This window comes from Rhinolophus sinicus, linkage group LG03 (genome assembly GCF_036562045.2).
Source record: "Rhinolophus sinicus isolate RSC01 linkage group LG03, ASM3656204v1, whole genome shotgun sequence".
Taxonomy (NCBI): Eukaryota; Metazoa; Chordata; class Mammalia; order Chiroptera; family Rhinolophidae; genus Rhinolophus; species Rhinolophus sinicus.
The window spans coordinates 137,093,758-137,111,218 of NC_133753.1; the positions used below are offsets into that span (position 1 = coordinate 137,093,758).

General features: G+C 33.3%; 1 protein-coding gene across 3 annotated transcripts in view; it reads right to left on the reverse strand.

Annotated features, from left to right (window-relative positions):
* Positions 1–17,461, reverse strand: part of SLF1 (SMC5-SMC6 complex localization factor 1) — a 62,325-nt gene that overhangs the window by 17,265 nt on the left and 27,599 nt on the right. For 2 of the 3 annotated variants that reach the window (XM_019711755.2, XM_074328712.1), the window contains exons 8-15: positions 15,164–15,304; positions 14,109–14,231; positions 13,007–13,060; positions 11,896–12,054; positions 10,873–11,036; positions 7,959–8,090; positions 7,226–7,391; positions 574–721 (exon numbers count right to left, since the gene is read on the reverse strand). In XM_019711755.2, the coding sequence (XP_019567314.2) occupies positions 574–721; positions 7,226–7,391; positions 7,959–8,090; positions 10,873–11,036; positions 11,896–12,054; positions 13,007–13,060; positions 14,109–14,231; positions 15,164–15,304 (1,087 nt within the window). The remainder of the gene's footprint in view (positions 1–573; positions 722–7,225; positions 7,392–7,958; positions 8,091–10,872; positions 11,037–11,895; positions 12,055–13,006; positions 13,061–14,108; positions 14,232–15,163; positions 15,305–17,461) is intronic. The other variant, XM_074328713.1, reaches the window with a different exon arrangement.

The following is a 17,461-nucleotide window of genomic DNA, read 5'->3' on the forward strand; positions in this document are numbered from 1 at the left end:
AGATTCAAAAACATCCACAAAAGAGCCAATCTCCAATGAAAAGAGAATAAAGTGATTTTTAATTTGGTTAAATGTTTAGTTACATAGGATGGTTTAATTTTCAGTGGTAGGATTAAGGAAAACATTAACAATATTATATGTAGACATACAATAATTTATTTCCAGGTACTATTTTCTATACTATAATTTAATTTCAATTTTCATAAAATCATCAAAATATTTTTGAATAACAAATGATGTGTGTCCTGGGAGAAGGCTCATGTAATATTTAAAGGAAAATAAGAATACAATACTACATATATAGTAAATGTAAAATTGCTTAGAAATACTTGAAAGGAATGTATTAAAACCTTAACAATGGTTATCTGTATGGGAGAATTCATTATGGGTAATTTTTACCTTCCTCTTTATATTGTCTATGGATGTGTGCACACATGTGTGTATATGTATATATATACAAATGTGTAAATATTCGTAACTTTTAAGGGAAGCTTCCTATGCACATATGTTAAAGGAAGCTCAAATCTAATTTCTACAATGGGTTTAAGAAAAACATAACATAGACATACTTACCATCACACGAAAGGGAAACATAACTTCCTAAGTCCTCAGACATGTGTCGCATCACATTTCTACCCATCTTAAGACCAAGGACGATCCAATAATCTATCGCTGCTCCAAGAATTCCAGTCAGTAAGTAAGCTAGTTCATGTTTGAAGACCTAACATTAAGATGGGAAGCATATTATTAAAATATATGATTTCTATCAGTATTTTTTTGAATGCTTGTTGAAGCAAAACTTAGCTATTTTAAAATATAGTCATATTTTGTTAACATTTAGCTAATGCTAAAAAGTATTAAGAACTCTAGCAAACTCCCTCTCTCCATTCTCTCCCTTTACTTCCTTCTGCATCTCATCTATATTTCTGTTTCTTTATTTGACAAAACAGTTAATGAAACAAAATTTCCAGAACTTATGTATGGATAGCTTATAACAAACTTTTAAGATCACTTTACCAGTGGTTTCAAGTGCTTACATCAGGCAATAATTTCATTAAAATAGTGAGGAAGTAGCTTGCATTTATGGACTTCAGTTAACAGGAATATGAGTGTATATAAAAAAAGATTAGCCACACGTTTATATATAAAATTAACCTTTGCATTTCTCCAGAAAGACTTGAAAAACAAAATAAATAAAAACTTTAGCAAACAAGATTATCCTTTGTTGTAAAGAAATTGATTCAAATTTTAATTAAATTATATCAAATACCATTACCTTAGAGATGTATCGAGATCAGTTTTAAAAGTATGAATATTATTTTATATGATCACTTCTATAATAAACATTAAATTCCTATAATATAGCATAAAACCTTACAATAAGTGTGCTTTCCCTTAGAGTTTAAAAATAATCTTTCTAATCCATAAACTGTAAAGATGAAGAGGGGTGAAAATAGTATTTTAAAAACACCTTTGATTGAAATACAAACTTTTAACAACGACATTAAAATTATGCAGTTGAAATTCCTATATTTTTTTGTCCAGGAGTGAAAAAAAATTACTAAATTAACAGTCGGGTAGAGGCATGTGGAAAGGTTTTAGTATATAAATGTTATGGTATCCAAATAGATTATAACTGATATGTTCTACCACCATACTAGATCTAGTAGGGGATAGTGACAGAGAAATCTATAGCACTTTGAACCCTCAGTGACGACTGGATTTCTTTTTCCTGCCTTAGCAAACAAGGTTATTACAGGTATATATAGTATTTCATTAGGGCATCATTCCTTATCATAAGAAGCTATTATAATATTTCAAAATTGAAGTTCTATTTCTGGTTTGTGTGCCAATAATGGCAAATGGTCAAGTAACATACACATCAGGCCTGCCAAAAAAAGTGTTTATTGAGGGAAAACCCTCAGTCAGGATCCCCTGCAAGATGACTAGGGAGCTGCACACCTATCACACTGGGGCAGCACACTGCATTGTGGCAGGGCTGGGCATTAGAATCTGGGACAGAGACTCTGAAGAATGAGTCCTAGGGGATTTTTAAGCTGCATGATTACGAAACCACTGTTCTTCCTCAGATCCGATCATGGGCCACAATACAGAACCTTGACTACAGATTGATCCTGCTAGGTCAGAATTCATGAATGGGCATCAGCACGTTCCCTCCCTTCTCCCACACTGATTAGAGGGCTAAGTTTGAGCCTTGCAGGTACAGTTGTGTGACATGGGAAGTGAGCAGCAGAACTGGCCATAACAGGGTGGGAAAGTACCAGCATCTCCCCTGGACCCAGACAGGGCCCAAGTCTTAAAGCTAAACAGAATCAACTCGTGAAGCACTGGGTCTTCGCCAGTATTCAAAGAGCTTTGCAGGAGGCCAACTTCATTCTTTGTAAAGACAACATATTAGATGATCACTCTCAGCAAGTTTTATTTCTCATGGTTCAAGTTATCAAGAGAACATGACAGGGCAGTGAAAATCTATATTTAAACTAGCAAATTGATCATGTCAAGATTCATGCCACAGAATGTTCCTTCCAACATGTGTATCTGAATATCAGCAATGACACTACTCAGAAAGGAAGCGAGAGACTGGTAAATGTTGATTTCTCAAAGTATTCTCCAGCTCAAAGGTATAGTAAAGCAGGATCACTTTTCAAATCTCTGGTCCTAAGACTTTAAATAGGAGGAAAGATTAGCCTACAGAGCTAATAAGCCTCATATAAAACCACAATCCAGTACTCCCATCAATTAAAAATAACATAAAATCAACAGTTGGAACTTTTCCTTTTTCATTATACAAATATACACCCTTATACCACAAATAAATATTGACGCTGCTTAACATTCAATTTTCCTTGATATTACTGTTATTAAACAGTTAGAGATATTACTGTTATTAAACAGTTAGTTACTGTTATTAAGCAGTACTTGCAAGGAATGATTGTAGCTCCTTTACAAAAAAGATCCTGCCAAAGTTATTTTTATCTGCGTGCCATTAGCATGGATACATACATACCACATACCCATAACAGAAAAATGTTATATAAAAACACACTTTCAAATCAGGTTCTTGGATCCTTTTATACTATATCCTTAACTATGACACTCACTATAACCATAGGGCCAAGACACACACTGTGCTATGGATTGTAATCAACGAAACATTAAGTGTATAAACAATGCTGCTTTTCCTAGCATAGTGCATATATATGCTCTAGAAGTGGACTAGTGAAAGCTGAAAAAATAGAACATGAATACCTTAAGAATTAACAAAGAAATGAAAGACAGATTTGATTTGCACATGTGACATATATCTACTTTAGAACTCCTTTCTAGTATGTTCAAGTTTATTATCAGACATTCTGTCAATATAGTTCTCTATTATCTGCCAATACAAGTATAATCTCCAGTTTATAAACTTGAAGAGCTTCCAAAAATTGACCAGTATATAATGTAGAACATACTAGAATCTTGGCATTTTGACTCCCAGGTAGGGCTTTCTACAATATCCCATTGCAAGAGATGACAAACTGCTCCTCTAGTACCTCTGACAGAAAGATGCAAACATAATGTACGTACTTGCCTCTTCCTGTTTTAAACACTAGCATTTGAAACAAGAGAAAAAGTATGTTGCAGTGGAGACTTGCGCTCTAGTCAAGGCTTTGCCCTAACAGGCTGTGACGTGTTGACTAAGTTACTTAAACTCTTTAGCCTCAATTTCCTTATCTTTAAATACAAACTAGTTTCCCTTTCTGCCTATAATTGTAGGACTATCATTAAATAGCACTTAAGGACATCACAAAAAAAAGTATCACCAAGCTTAGTAAAATTTGTATCTCCTCCATAACCTTGACACAGCCCACCTCTGCTCTTTGCCAAGAAAAGCCCAAAGCTTTCTCAGATTAATGACAATGAAATTCACTGCCATTGTGTCACTCTGTAATACTTGCTGATTGACATTATGACAAAACAATATTAGCATAAACTGAGGACTTCTGTTTAGCTAATGACTTAAATTGAATGCTTCAACTCAGCAAATCAAGAAACAAATGTTTTACAGTACAGAAAATGATGTCTGTGAACATGCATGGAATTCTTGAAATTGGAAACTGCCAAAAAGGTTAATAATTACGTACAAAAATAAATTCTAACAGATAAGGTAACAATAAAAAAACAATTTATATGAATTTGAGCAATTCAAATGTTAAATAAAACATTAATTTGTAAAGTTTAAAACCAGTTCTCACGTTACAACTTGTACAATTTATTGCTATAATTTATTGTAGATTGCTGCACAAATATGTTGAATTTATTTATAAATGTGAACAAAAATCTTCAAGTTGAATATGTATAAATCTATTGCTATTTACATCAGTATTTCCTGAGCAAATTCTTATCTGTGATAGTCCCTTGGTGATTTAGTAAAATTGTGAAAACGTCAGTTTTATTATTGTTTTCAGTTGTAATGAACCATTTCATTTACATAATCGAATAGGTAAAAAGGAAACGTTTAAAAATGAGGAAATATTTCTATCTTCAATGATTCTATTGTCTAAAAAGTACATAAAAAGGCAGATGGTAATTAATAAGGATGTTATCAGTTTTAGCTTAGATGTACTATACTCAACTGGCAATTAAATGCAGATAGTTCTATTTCTGTTAAATATTTTAAATTTACACACATTTGTGTAACCATATATTTTTTAAAACCAGACACACGTATAAGAAAGTGGCTACCCACCTGGTTATTGCCACATAATACGATTACTTGATCACAAAGAAGTCTAGCTACACCTAGAAACAATCTTGCTTTTAAAATACCAATTAAAAAAAAATAAATTAGGTCCCTCAAAAGAATTTTTTTTTTTTTTGCATGCCTCAGATTAGGCCCCTAAGCAGAATTTTTAAAAACAAGGGTTTCTGTTTTTGATAATGGAGGCCTAGGTAATTCAGATAAACTCTATTATAGAAGAAAACTAAAAATGTTGAATAACAAGTAAAACATATCCTGGAAAGTTATGAGGAATTGCTAAGCCAAGATCTAGGAGAAAGTAAAAGCTATGTGAGACACTCAAAGCTTGTTGACTTTGCCCTAAGGATATATTCAGAGAAAGAGCTGAGATACATAAGTGAGGTTTTTGGAGCCTAGGGGAAAAAGGAGTATAAAAGTCATAACCCAAGGTCTAATACCTAATAGACTCAGAACGGTTTCACCATTAACAGTAAGAGTGAAATAAAAGCAAATGGAATGTATTTGTAGCCCTGTAGTTCAAATGGACTACCCAGAAACTCTTGAATCTGGACGCTGGATTCGAGTAGTCCTTGACTAGTAGGTAGTACACCCAGGCACCTGTCAGAAGCAAACAAATTCTCTCTGGAAGAAGATACTCTTTGCCACAAATTGTTTCCACAGATAACTTTTCAAATGCAATTTATAGCACACAGTCAACAATAATTAGCTTGCAAGAGAATATAAAAGATATAAGAGAAGCACACAGCAGAAACAATAAATATAAACAGACCCACAAAAACTTCAAACGTGGAAAAATCAGACAGTATAAAATAACTATTATTGCTATGTTCAAAGACAAAAGAAAACCTAGAAAATTTCATAGGGAACTAGAAGTCATAGAAACATGTCATAGCAATTTGGAAGTAAGAAAGTCTAAAACCGAAAAAATTATAAAAATTCAAAGTACAATTGTCATGTTTAACAACATATTCGACACAGCTGAAAAGAGATTATTAAACTAAAAACTGGATGAAAAATACTATCTAGAATGTTCCAAGTGTAGGAAAAAAATCGAAAGTACCTATAGATGAGAGGTAAAAAACAGGATAAGAAGATGAAGTATAAGTTTAATTGGAACTTAGAAAGTAGAAGAGGGAAAAATGTATCAGAGTAAATATTAGAAGAGAAACTATATAAGAATCTTCCTTAATCTTGAAATAGAATAGACTTTCTAACGTTTGACACCAGAGCTCTCCACCTTAACTACTATGCTTTACTGTTTCTGAGGAAAATATTACCTAGCTGGCAGTTATGACTTATCAATCATGAATAATAAGATGGCATCACTATACAAAGCAGAAACTTTTACAAACAAATCCACAAAGTAAATTCAAAAGTGTTGATTCAACTTATCATTAAGCTTGAGCTCATAGGTGATAGAGAAACAACAGAAAAAACACATTTTGGTCCCTAATCTTACATGAGGTCAAAAAAAGAAAAGCTCAGTTAATTTCAGAAAGCAGAAACCACATAGAGCTTATTCTTTAACCAAAATTCACTAGTAGAAATTAACAACAAAAGTATAGACAAACAAAAGCCATTAACAATAATAAAACCCATCTCTTTAGAAGTTTTAAAACACTCTTTTAAACTATTTATTGGATCAAAGGGGAATTCATTATTGAAAATGAAAATACTTTAAAATAAAAGCAGCCTAGGTTCAAGTATCAAAGGCTGTAGAATGGATCTCAAATTGTACTCAAAAGTCAATTTATATTAAGTGTAGGTAGTTGAAATTAAGACTAAAAAAGATCCAAAACTTTAAGACAGAAAGTAAAAGGAAACAATTTTAAAAATACGAGAAGTTAATGACAATACAAAAAAACATAGACAATAAAGTCCCAAAGCAGATCACTTTGAAAAGGAGAAAGAGAACTAATATTATGCACCCAAATTGTGGCAAAGAATGTTGCTATGCACTTTTCATATTTTACTCATTTAACCCTCCCAAATACCCTTCAGATAGATAATACACTAAAATCACTCCATGTCAAATTTCTAATGACAGACAAAATCTACTTACAAAGAAATAGCTGAGGAAATAACTCCCAACATCCAGAAAGGTAGGTTTAAAAACAAGTAGGACTTTTTATTAGTACACATAAACTGTATGAAATCACAGGTTCCTTAAGAATAGAAACATACAAAAGTAAATAATCTAGAAAGATAAGTATAGATTTCCTACTGGTAAAGATCAAATAACTGTCCCTAGCTACCATATCTAGATGTGAGACGATAAAGAAACCATTCTCCAAAAACCTTTTATCTTAAACTAGATAAACTAAACAGAAAACAATGATATATTTGGGTTCATTTTAATTTTTCTCAAGTAATTCAAAGAACAAAGAGAAGAAAAATGATGCAAAATTCAAAGATGTATTTTCGCAGGTAATTATTCATTTGTAAATTAATCCTACTTACATCATCAGATTTGCATTTTTCCTTGTGAGAATATATAGTCCACTCCAAAAGCATGTTTACTGGTTTGGTCAAAAGTCCAGAGGTCTCATTTCCTGACCAGAAGATTTCAAGGAGAATTTCCTTTCCTGTTATTTTCAGACTCTGAGATTCTGACCAGTCATACAACCTAATGAAAATATGCACAAGAAGTGTATCTTTATGCCAATATGACCACTACAGTTATTAGACATTTTGTCATAAAACAACAAATTCTTGCAATTTCTGAATATAGAAAGGTCAGAATATTTAATAGTAATAAAGGACAAAATATAAAAAATGGCCTGAGTTCAATATAATCACCATGTAAACATAATAATCTAACTTCAAGTTGTCGCACATAAATCAATTTATCAGGAATATTACAAATTCAGTGTTAAAACCTAGTGTAGCTTTTCACTTAAGCATTCGATTACTAAAGAATTCAAAAATATAAAAGTCCTGAAAAATAAAAACACTCTTACCTAATCCAATATATAAGTTAGTGAAAATAAAAATGTGAACTAAGGAAACATAAGAATATATAAATCTTTACTGCCATTGAAGGCCTGTGTCTGGAAATGTTTTTAAAATAAATCTACTTTAAACTAGAAAACAAGGTAATTTTTTAGAAATACATATACAAATGATTAGAAAAATGGTACAAAGAACAATATAAATATAGAAAATGGTGGGGTTTATCCCAACTAAAACTTACTTTTGACTCAGATGTCGCACTTCACTTTCAACTAAATTAAAGAAAAATTTGAGCAGTCTCAGGTGGAGCATCTTAGAGCCAAGAATATTTTCTGAAATTCGATGACAAAAACTTTCACTGAAAAGACAAGATCTGAAAAAGATGAATCCAAGAAAAATACAAGCAATTTATTGAGTAATTTGTGGATAAAGTATGTTTTTAGAGTATTACTGGAATTTTAATGAAATTTGCTTCAACAAAATATAAAGCAAATTCAGTAATTTTATTATTTTCTTCCTTTAAAAATTAAACCATGTCAAATAGCTCATGATACTGAATTTTTAATAATACAGATCTAATTTTTTTTAATTTTTCAATAATTGTAATGTTTAACAACCATCTGGTACTCTCTTTGCACTCTTTATATCACTGATAAATAAAAAATAATGAAATTCATTTTGATATAGACGACGTGCTAAACTCTCAGTTTATAATTTATTATACTCTCCATAACCATCTTCTTACTCAACTTTTTCCATTATTTAGTAAAATTAAGGTCATTTTGGACTACTTTTTCGAGTTTTAAAAATTCAGTATTTATTTTCTTTGCATTTTCTATAGTTGTCCTGTGCAATAGAACTTTCTGTGATGATGGATATGTCCTATTGAAATGTAGCTTGTACAACTGAGAACTTGAATTTTTAATTTAATCTTAATAAAATTTAAATAGTTACACGTGGCTAGTGACGACTGGGTTGAACAGCACAGTTCCACAGTATTTTTTAAAAGAGAGCATAAGATTTCTCAGAACTCTAGGACTGAGAGAGAGAGAGTCTAGTCAACAATATTTATTACAATTTTCTTCCAACTTTATCATCAATTATATTAACAATATACTTGTAACTCACTACCTCTGTCTCTATCTTCTTGGTCTTCTTTTTTAATACCACATTCTCAGGTTAGGAAGGTCCTTAATAGCTATTAAAGTTAGCTCATTTAATACTCAAATCTGTTCTAGAAGATCCTCCATATGTGTAGTTATTTAGTTTATCTGATAATTGCCAGAGATGGATACCAAAGTATCTTTTTTCTTTTTTAACGTGTATTATATAACATTTCAAATATATTCAAAAGTAGACTAAATCACCCAGTTTATCTATATTCCTACCACTTCCCTAGACACTTTCCCACTATACAATCCCCAATAAACCCAATTATTTTGAAAAAAATATGGGTATTTCTGTTTAGTAAAAAATCTACTTTTAAGCTATCTAAATCTCATTTCACATAGCTTCAATTAATTCATTCAAACATTTATTATTACTTATTATGTTCCAGCTATTATAATAAGCACTGAGGATAAAGATGTTTAAAACTGAGCATCTATTCTTAAGAAAGCCCAAGGCTGATGTGAGTAACAAACTCAGGAAAAAGAATTAGGAAGTAGTATCTGAGTTGCATTTTAAAGCAGGAGTTGGACAGGTATTTTGGGGATGCAGGAATGAAGGTATATATAGGCAGTGGAAACATAAGAGTAAAGGCAAAGGAAATGGAAAACAGTTCAGTCGTTGGGCACATTTGAGAATATGATGAAGGTAAGAATGGAGACATATAGAGGGGTGAAATCATGAAGGGTCTTACATGTTCTGATAAGAAATGTAAACTGTAGGTGACGTGTGAGTAACTGAAGGACTTCTATCTAGGAAATGAGAAGATCACTTTGAAAAGAGCATACTGGGGTATTTTGGAAGATAAATGGAAAAAAATAAAATCAAGATCAATAAAGCAGATCAAAATTGCAATAGTTTACATAAGAAGCAATGAATGCTTTTAAATAAAGGCAATGACAGTGAAGGAAGAAACAAATTTGGAAATTAGGAAAGATGTTAGCTACATAAACCATATATTCTCACATCCTATATACCTATGCTCGGCTAGTACTGTTGTGTTTGGGTTGTGTTTACATCTCAGTCACCTTCAAAAGTGCAGGAACTTATTTTTCTTATCTCTGAAATGCAGCACAGTGTCTGGCTTCCAGTAAATACTTTATAAACATTTGTTGAAAGAATGAATAAATGCATGTAGCTAGCTGATTAGCTCGCTTCAAATATATCACAACCAAGGTGGTTGGTGAATCTTTATGATTTCAAATTGATAACCAACAGTTTAGCCTTTGCCTGGCTAGTCGAGTATCCCTTCTCTGACTACCATGGACTGCCTAACAGTGAACACTTGGGCAAAAAGACAGTACTTTACAAACTCAAAGGAAAAAGAAATAGGAAAAAGAAAGGAGGGCTATCAGATACAGACAGCTAACAAAGAAGAAAGCGAAAAATGATCAGTTTTGTTTGGGAGAAAGAAGGAGAAATAGGAAGGATTTCTGGAGAGAGTAACATTTGTAAGACAAAGCAAGCATCTAGGCAGATGACAGCATGTGCAGAGGCCTGAAAGAGATGACATATTTAGGAATATTAAGTTCAGTTTCAAAATTCAAATTTCTAGCTGAAAAAAACATATCAGAAACACAAACACAGATATTGTATACAGTTACAAATGTTTGTTTTTGATGACCAAACTTTGATGATATCCATATTCAATAAATTAATTTTCTTAATTTTTAAAACAATATGCAAACAGAATTACTTTTGTTAAAAAATAAAAATGAATAATGATTTGGCTTTCCTGTGAATCCATTTCATGTACCCATTAAACATTTATTTTTTTTAAATAATCTGATTGACAAACATGACCAATTTAGACTTGGCCTTTTTATAAGAGTTTTTGCAACAAATACAACACAAACATAGTATATACATATACATATACACATAAACTTTTTCTAAAAAAGACATGTACTTCCTTCATCAGTATGTAACAAGCACATAGCATAACAACTAGTAGATCAAATCTAGCATCCTCATGTGAAATTCCTTACCTGATAAGCACTTCTATTAGAGACCACACTCCTTTCATACAAGTAGGACACTGAAACAACTCTAAGTAATATCTTGACATGGCTGGGGACTTCCAAGGAGGATGTAGGTGAAGAAGAGCTGACAGTATATGAAAATATCGACCGGAAAACGTATCTAGGTTATCCTATCATTTAAAAATAAACAAAAAAATAAAACACTATAGCTAAAGTACAGTTTCACCAGCTTATTCAGTCTAAAACTATAATAACCCTGGCTTAACTTTCTCGCCAAATGTATGTGTTTGGACAAAAGAGATAAGACAGAAGTATCATATTTAGCTAGTTAAATATTACAGCAAACACAGGCATACTCTAAACATGTATCTACACATTCTAAACATGTATCTACACAAAAGGTAGATAATCTACACATGTTTCTACACAAAGGTAGATAATCGTACCTTTTGGGATTAATTTATATGAAATGTTCATTTTACTTTTCATGATTTTAGTGAGATTAAGCGTTCCCAAACGTGACCTGAAAAGAACTAAAGGTAAGAAACTTCATGCAACATTCTTCCCACCAATATTAATCTGACATAGTTTACACCTGTTATTTCTTCAAATTGGCACTTTGATGAAGAACATGATTAGAAAGCTACCTTTGAAAAGCTGTTCCGATTGGTTTTCATAGTTTAAGGAGTATGCTATCTACACTATAAATAAAAATGATTATCAATGTACTAAAGGAGTGATTTTACTGAATGGCATTCTAGATCATTGTAGTCTAATTATTTTCATGTTGGATAATTTACTGCCATGGAAAAAAAATCAGATAAAATTTTCCCACGAGAAATTTATCTTGGAAATTCTGTGATAACCACTCAGAGCAGTACTTACTAAATAGTTTAAAAACAGAAATGTTAATGGGCACTATATTTCCTATTAAAATGAGGAGAAAAGTACCGAAGAGAAAAGGAACTGTTAACATACAAAAATGAAAAAGAATGTTCATATTTTAATTCTTTGAAAGACTGTTCTTACCTGTAGAATGTTCTCCAGAAGAGCATGAAGAAGGCATACAGGAGGGATATACTGTGCTTGCAAAGAGGAAAGTTCTTCAATTGCTTCTTTAAAAAACTGACCTTCTATGAGGCTTTCAATTAAATTTAATACACTTCTGGGAAATTCAGCACTTTTAACCTAAGAAAAGAAGGATTCTATGACTCAAAGATAAGGGTAAAATTCTGGGATCAAATCCTGAATTACCTTATTTCCTCATCTGTAAAATGAAGATAATTCCTGACCTCACACCCTTACAGGACTGCTATGTGGTTCAAAAAAGATGATTTATATAAATGTTTTACAAGATAAGGCACTGCAAAAAATACTTGGTTTCATTTATTATTCTGTTGTCTTAAACATTAAGGGGAAATACTACCTCTAAAAGAAAAACTTTAAGAGGAATTTACAAAGTCTAGCTGATAATGAGAAGCCTCAGTCAGAGCTACAACTATACATAGTTCTTTATGTGCAAAATTTATTTTTCTCTTAAACTTATACGCAAACTATGTCTATTAATACTAAATATATTAAGATGTCATCTATATTTGCAAAGAGTGACAATTACTATAATATCATATAATGACTCTGAGGATGCACATTAATATCAATAAGAGTTCCATGAAATACATTCCCCTTGGTCAAAATATTTTTACCAATACAACAAAAGTAACTACTTTGAACTAGTTAAGGATCAAAAATACTCTATAAGACTACATGGACGTAAACGATCAATTTTAATGGAATGAATAATTATATAAAGGAAAAATACTTTTGTAAATATTATATTGAAAATTTCATCTAGAAGTAGTTATTATAAAAGCTATAAAATGTGAGAAGAGGGACACAAAACTTACCTGTGCTGAGCACAAGTTAAGTTTTTATCTTGTTATTAGTTTTCACTACAATATACTTTTTTTTGGAGCTTTGACAGGAGGTCTTTTTCTTTTTTATTTCCAATTACAGAAACTACATCTAAAATTTGACAGAATGTGTTGCAGACAACACTTTCCTTCATATCAAAATAACTAAAAATAACATAAATAACAAACCTTCCTTTTTGTCCATCACCACTCTACTCCAAGACCCTTACCTCGACATTGTATACTGGTTGTTTATCTATTCTAATGCAGCTGTATCTGATGGCCTACAAAACAGCAAGCATATAATTAAAATTAAACATTTTTAGGTCAAAAAATACATTTCCGTTCACAAAGCATTAAAACCTGGGCCAAATGTACAAAACAGATCCATTCAGGAAGACACTAATAGCTATAAGTGATCTCATATTCATGGTTGCTCAGATGAGGGACTTTCATCATTTTAAGGTCATGGCAATCTCATGAGTATGAACATTCTCTATTTTCTCCTTCTAAATAGAAATAACTTAAAGGTAAAGTCATATTAATTTTGAAAACCTGAAGAGGTCCACTGTCCTTAGTATTTTAATGTAGAAATAGAAATAGGCAGAACATTTTCTATACGAGTTCACAGGAGAAAAATATGTAGTCAAATTTTCTACATAATCACATGTAAAATTTTCATATATATTTTTAAAATACCTATAATTGCATATTTGTTTAAATATGCAAAATATACCAGAAAAATATTTGCAACAAACATGAAATAATATCCTGATTATATAAAAAGATCTAGAAACAATGATATGAAACAACCTAATGGGAAAATAGAATAATCAAAGGCAGAGGAAGAAATACACAAAAGGCAAGTGAAGGTGTAAAATATGCTCAAAATTGCTAACAGAATAAATACAAATTAAAACAATGACAGAGCTTTGCTTCTACTTAGGATGCAGAAAGCTGGAAAGAGAGCCTTCCCCGATACCCAGGGCCTCAAGGTCTGCCTAAAGTCTGAGGCTGAACCAGGACAACAGAAAAAGGGATCATTCAGTCCTCATTCTCCAATATCAGGCTAGCAAGCATCCAGAAACAAGCTACAGTCTATAAATACATAATTTATCTGTAACATCACGGAGGCATAAATAGCAGAGAATTCAGCATACTTACTAAATGTCCAAACACATTACTGCTCATAAAAAAAAATAGTGAACTAATTATTTTAAGACATGACACATAAGGAGTCTATCATTATTATTATTATTATTATTATTATTATATTTTGGTTATACTTAAGAATAGGAAACGATACAGGACTTGGCATACTAAAGATATTACCTGAGCTCTATATATATGCTTCCTTAAGGCATTTTTTATTTCAGCAATATCCACATCTGTCCTGATATCCTTGGTTTTTGATTCTTTGGCATGATCGGCAAAAACAGAATTCTTCATTTCTTTCTGCATACACATAAAAGTACTTCAGACAGTGTACTATAGACAGTGCCAACAGAACTCGTAAGTATCACAATGGACAATACAAGAACACACGCATGCAGTGTTAACCACAACAAATTTAAATTTGGAAAATATTACCTGATATTTACATATGTACTTTCTGAATGTACTTTTCATTTTAGTCTGTTCAGAGTCTTTCCTAGAACCTCTCTTTTTCTTTGTTGCCATGTTCACACAAAACCTGATCCATTATTTATTTACCTTTATAATTTTTTCTGAAGATCCTTCTCAATATACGTATATAAACATGATGTGGTTTAAATTGTAAAATGAAGTTATACGCTGGAAAAGTTAACTTAAGAAGGGTCCCATTAAAAAAAAAAAGCTATCTTATATTTAAAATGGTCTGTATTGTATCAGGAAAGATAAAAAACTAAAATTTAGTTCCAACATTCCAGAGAAATAAAAGAAGAAAAATGAATTAAAGAAAGATGAGGAAAACTAGTAAAGCAAACAAACAAAAAAACGACAACAAAAAAACCGCTAAAATTTAGATTAGAATGTGTTACCCAAGCTACATGCACATGTAGGCCTAAGGCATTTTTCATTTTAAGAATTTTAGCCTGTTTTTCAGAACCTGTTTCTTTTTCTTTTTTATTACGGTTAGACAAGACAAAATATATTTGAATATCCTGATTATTAACTCAAATGTCTTTATGTAGGCAAGTAAAAATATTTTCATTTTGAACCAAAGTTAATCATAATATTAAGTGTGAATATCACACCAGATCAACTCAAGGTTTTTCATAAGATGTGTAGTAGGTTCTATTTAACACAGCAAGTAATCAAAAAACACCAGATTATATGTGTCTAAATTGTATTAGGGAAGAGCCAGAAAAAATGCAAACTGTTTGTCTTAGCTTACAAAGTTTTACCTGATCTCTATATGCGTGCTCTCTTAAGGTAGTTTTAATTCTGTTGTGTTCGATGTCCTTCCTGGAATCTCTTTCTTTTTTGTGTTTTTTCCTCAAAGTATAACTCCTTTGAATATCTTCATCCTTTTTCTTAATTTCCTTCTAAATGTATTTAGATCACAATTAAACAAATCTCAACATGAATGATACATATTATAAAATCCAAATAAACTCAGGAAGAGTCTGATTTATAACACAGTATAACACATTTAGAAACATAATAGAAAGTTCCAGTCAAGATGGAAGAGCAAGAAATGCTGTGCTTGCCTCCTCCCACAACCACATAAAAAATTACAACTAAATTATAGAACAACCATCATTGACAACCACCTGAAGACTAGCTGAACAGAAGTCTTATAACTAAGGACATAAAGAAGAAGCCATGACGAGCCTGGTAGGAGGGGTGGAGATGTGGAATGGGCTGATCCCACCCCTACATGTGGTGGTTAAGAATCAAGAGGGATATCTCAGCTGCAGAGGTCCCCTCTGAGGGACGAGGGGTCCCAACCCTACATAGGGTTTCCCAGGACAGACTACCAGTTCCAGGAAGAGGAGGCCCCACAACATCTGGCTGTGAAAATCAGTGGGAATTCCAGGAAGAGGAATTCCCACAACAATTGGCTATGAAAATCAGTGGGGAAAATCCAAGTGAAATAGAGGGCTGCTGGAGACCCAGATGTCCACTTAAAGGGCCTGAGCACAGACTCACTTGCTCATAAACACATGCCCTCAGCTCCAGCGAAAGGACAGCAGCTAGAAAAGCTCCAGGGACATACCCAGAGGAACTGAATTGTCTGGCTTAGGTCGAGGCCTGGAGGACCAGCTCTCTCCAGGAAAGAACTGCTGGCAGACACTTTTGTTACTTTGTTGAACCCTCCCCCAACCCAGCCTGCAAGCATACGTGGGCACCAAATCTGAGTCTCCATCAAGCTGGCTAACACCATTCGCCCCATACTGTTGACTCCTGGAGACCCTGACCTACCCAATTCACACACAGGCCCAAACCTCTTTCAGCAGTTGTTCTCACAAACAGCCAGCTTCAGTCCATGCTGAAAATTTTACTAAAATCTCTCAAAGGTCCAGTAACCCCAAACAAGCAACAGCTGACCTCAGGTGCCCTGTACCCCTTGCTAAGTGGCCCCAAAACCAGCACTAGTAGTATTTGGCCCTGGTTTGAAGTATAGCCTTTCAAAGACACTTCCAAGCCGAGCACAGGCAGCTACAAACTGCAAGTCTTGTGGCTCCTTCCACGTGGTCTCTGGCTGGGCACAGGCAGCACCAGAGCCCCTCCCAAGAAATCCCCGAACCAACATAGCTGGTGCCAGACTCAGACCTCAACAGACAACCACCCAATTACCACCACAAACAACACATCCAAAGAGTGCACTTGGCAGGCACCAGACCTCTGCTAAAGTGAATCTCGCTCCATGGGGCCAGCTGGTGGACAACACCTTGTCTGCTGCAGTCACAGCCAAGTCTCACAGCCATTCAGCCTGAGAGTCAATCCCACCCACTGACATGCCAACAGCAATCAAAGCTCCACTACAACAGGAGGGCACACACAACCCACACAAGGGACACCCCTGGAACACCTGGCTCAGGTAACCAGGGAGACTGCACCACTGAGCCCCAAAGGACACCTACTACAAAAAGCCACCCAGCCAAGACTGGAAAACATAGCAGACCTACCTAATACACAGAAACAAACATGGGGAAGCAGCCAAAATGAGGAGGAAAAAAAAAAAAAAAGTTCCCTCTAAAACATGAAAGAAGAATAAAAATCCAGAAAGAGAACTAAATATAATGGAGGCAAGTACTTCTACAAGATACAGACTTCAAAACACTGGTTATAAGGATACGCAGTGAACTTGGGAAGAATAGATAAACTCACTGAGAACTTACACAAAGAGAGAGAAACTATAGAAAAGAAACAGTCAGAAATGAAGAATACAGTAATTGAAATGAACAGATTGGATGGAATCAACAGCAGGTTAAATAAAGCAGATATCAAATCTGCAATTTGGAAGATAAAGGTAGTAGAAAACACCAAACCGGAAAAGCAAAACAATTTTCAAAAATTAGAAGAGTTTAAGGGACCTCTCACACAACATCAAGCATAACAACACACTCGCATCATAGGGGTACCAGAAGACAGAAAGCAAGGGATTGAGAACCTATTTGGAAAAATAATGACAGTGTATTTCCCTAACCTGGCAAAGGCAATAGACATACGAGCCCAAGGAAGCACAGTGAGTCCCA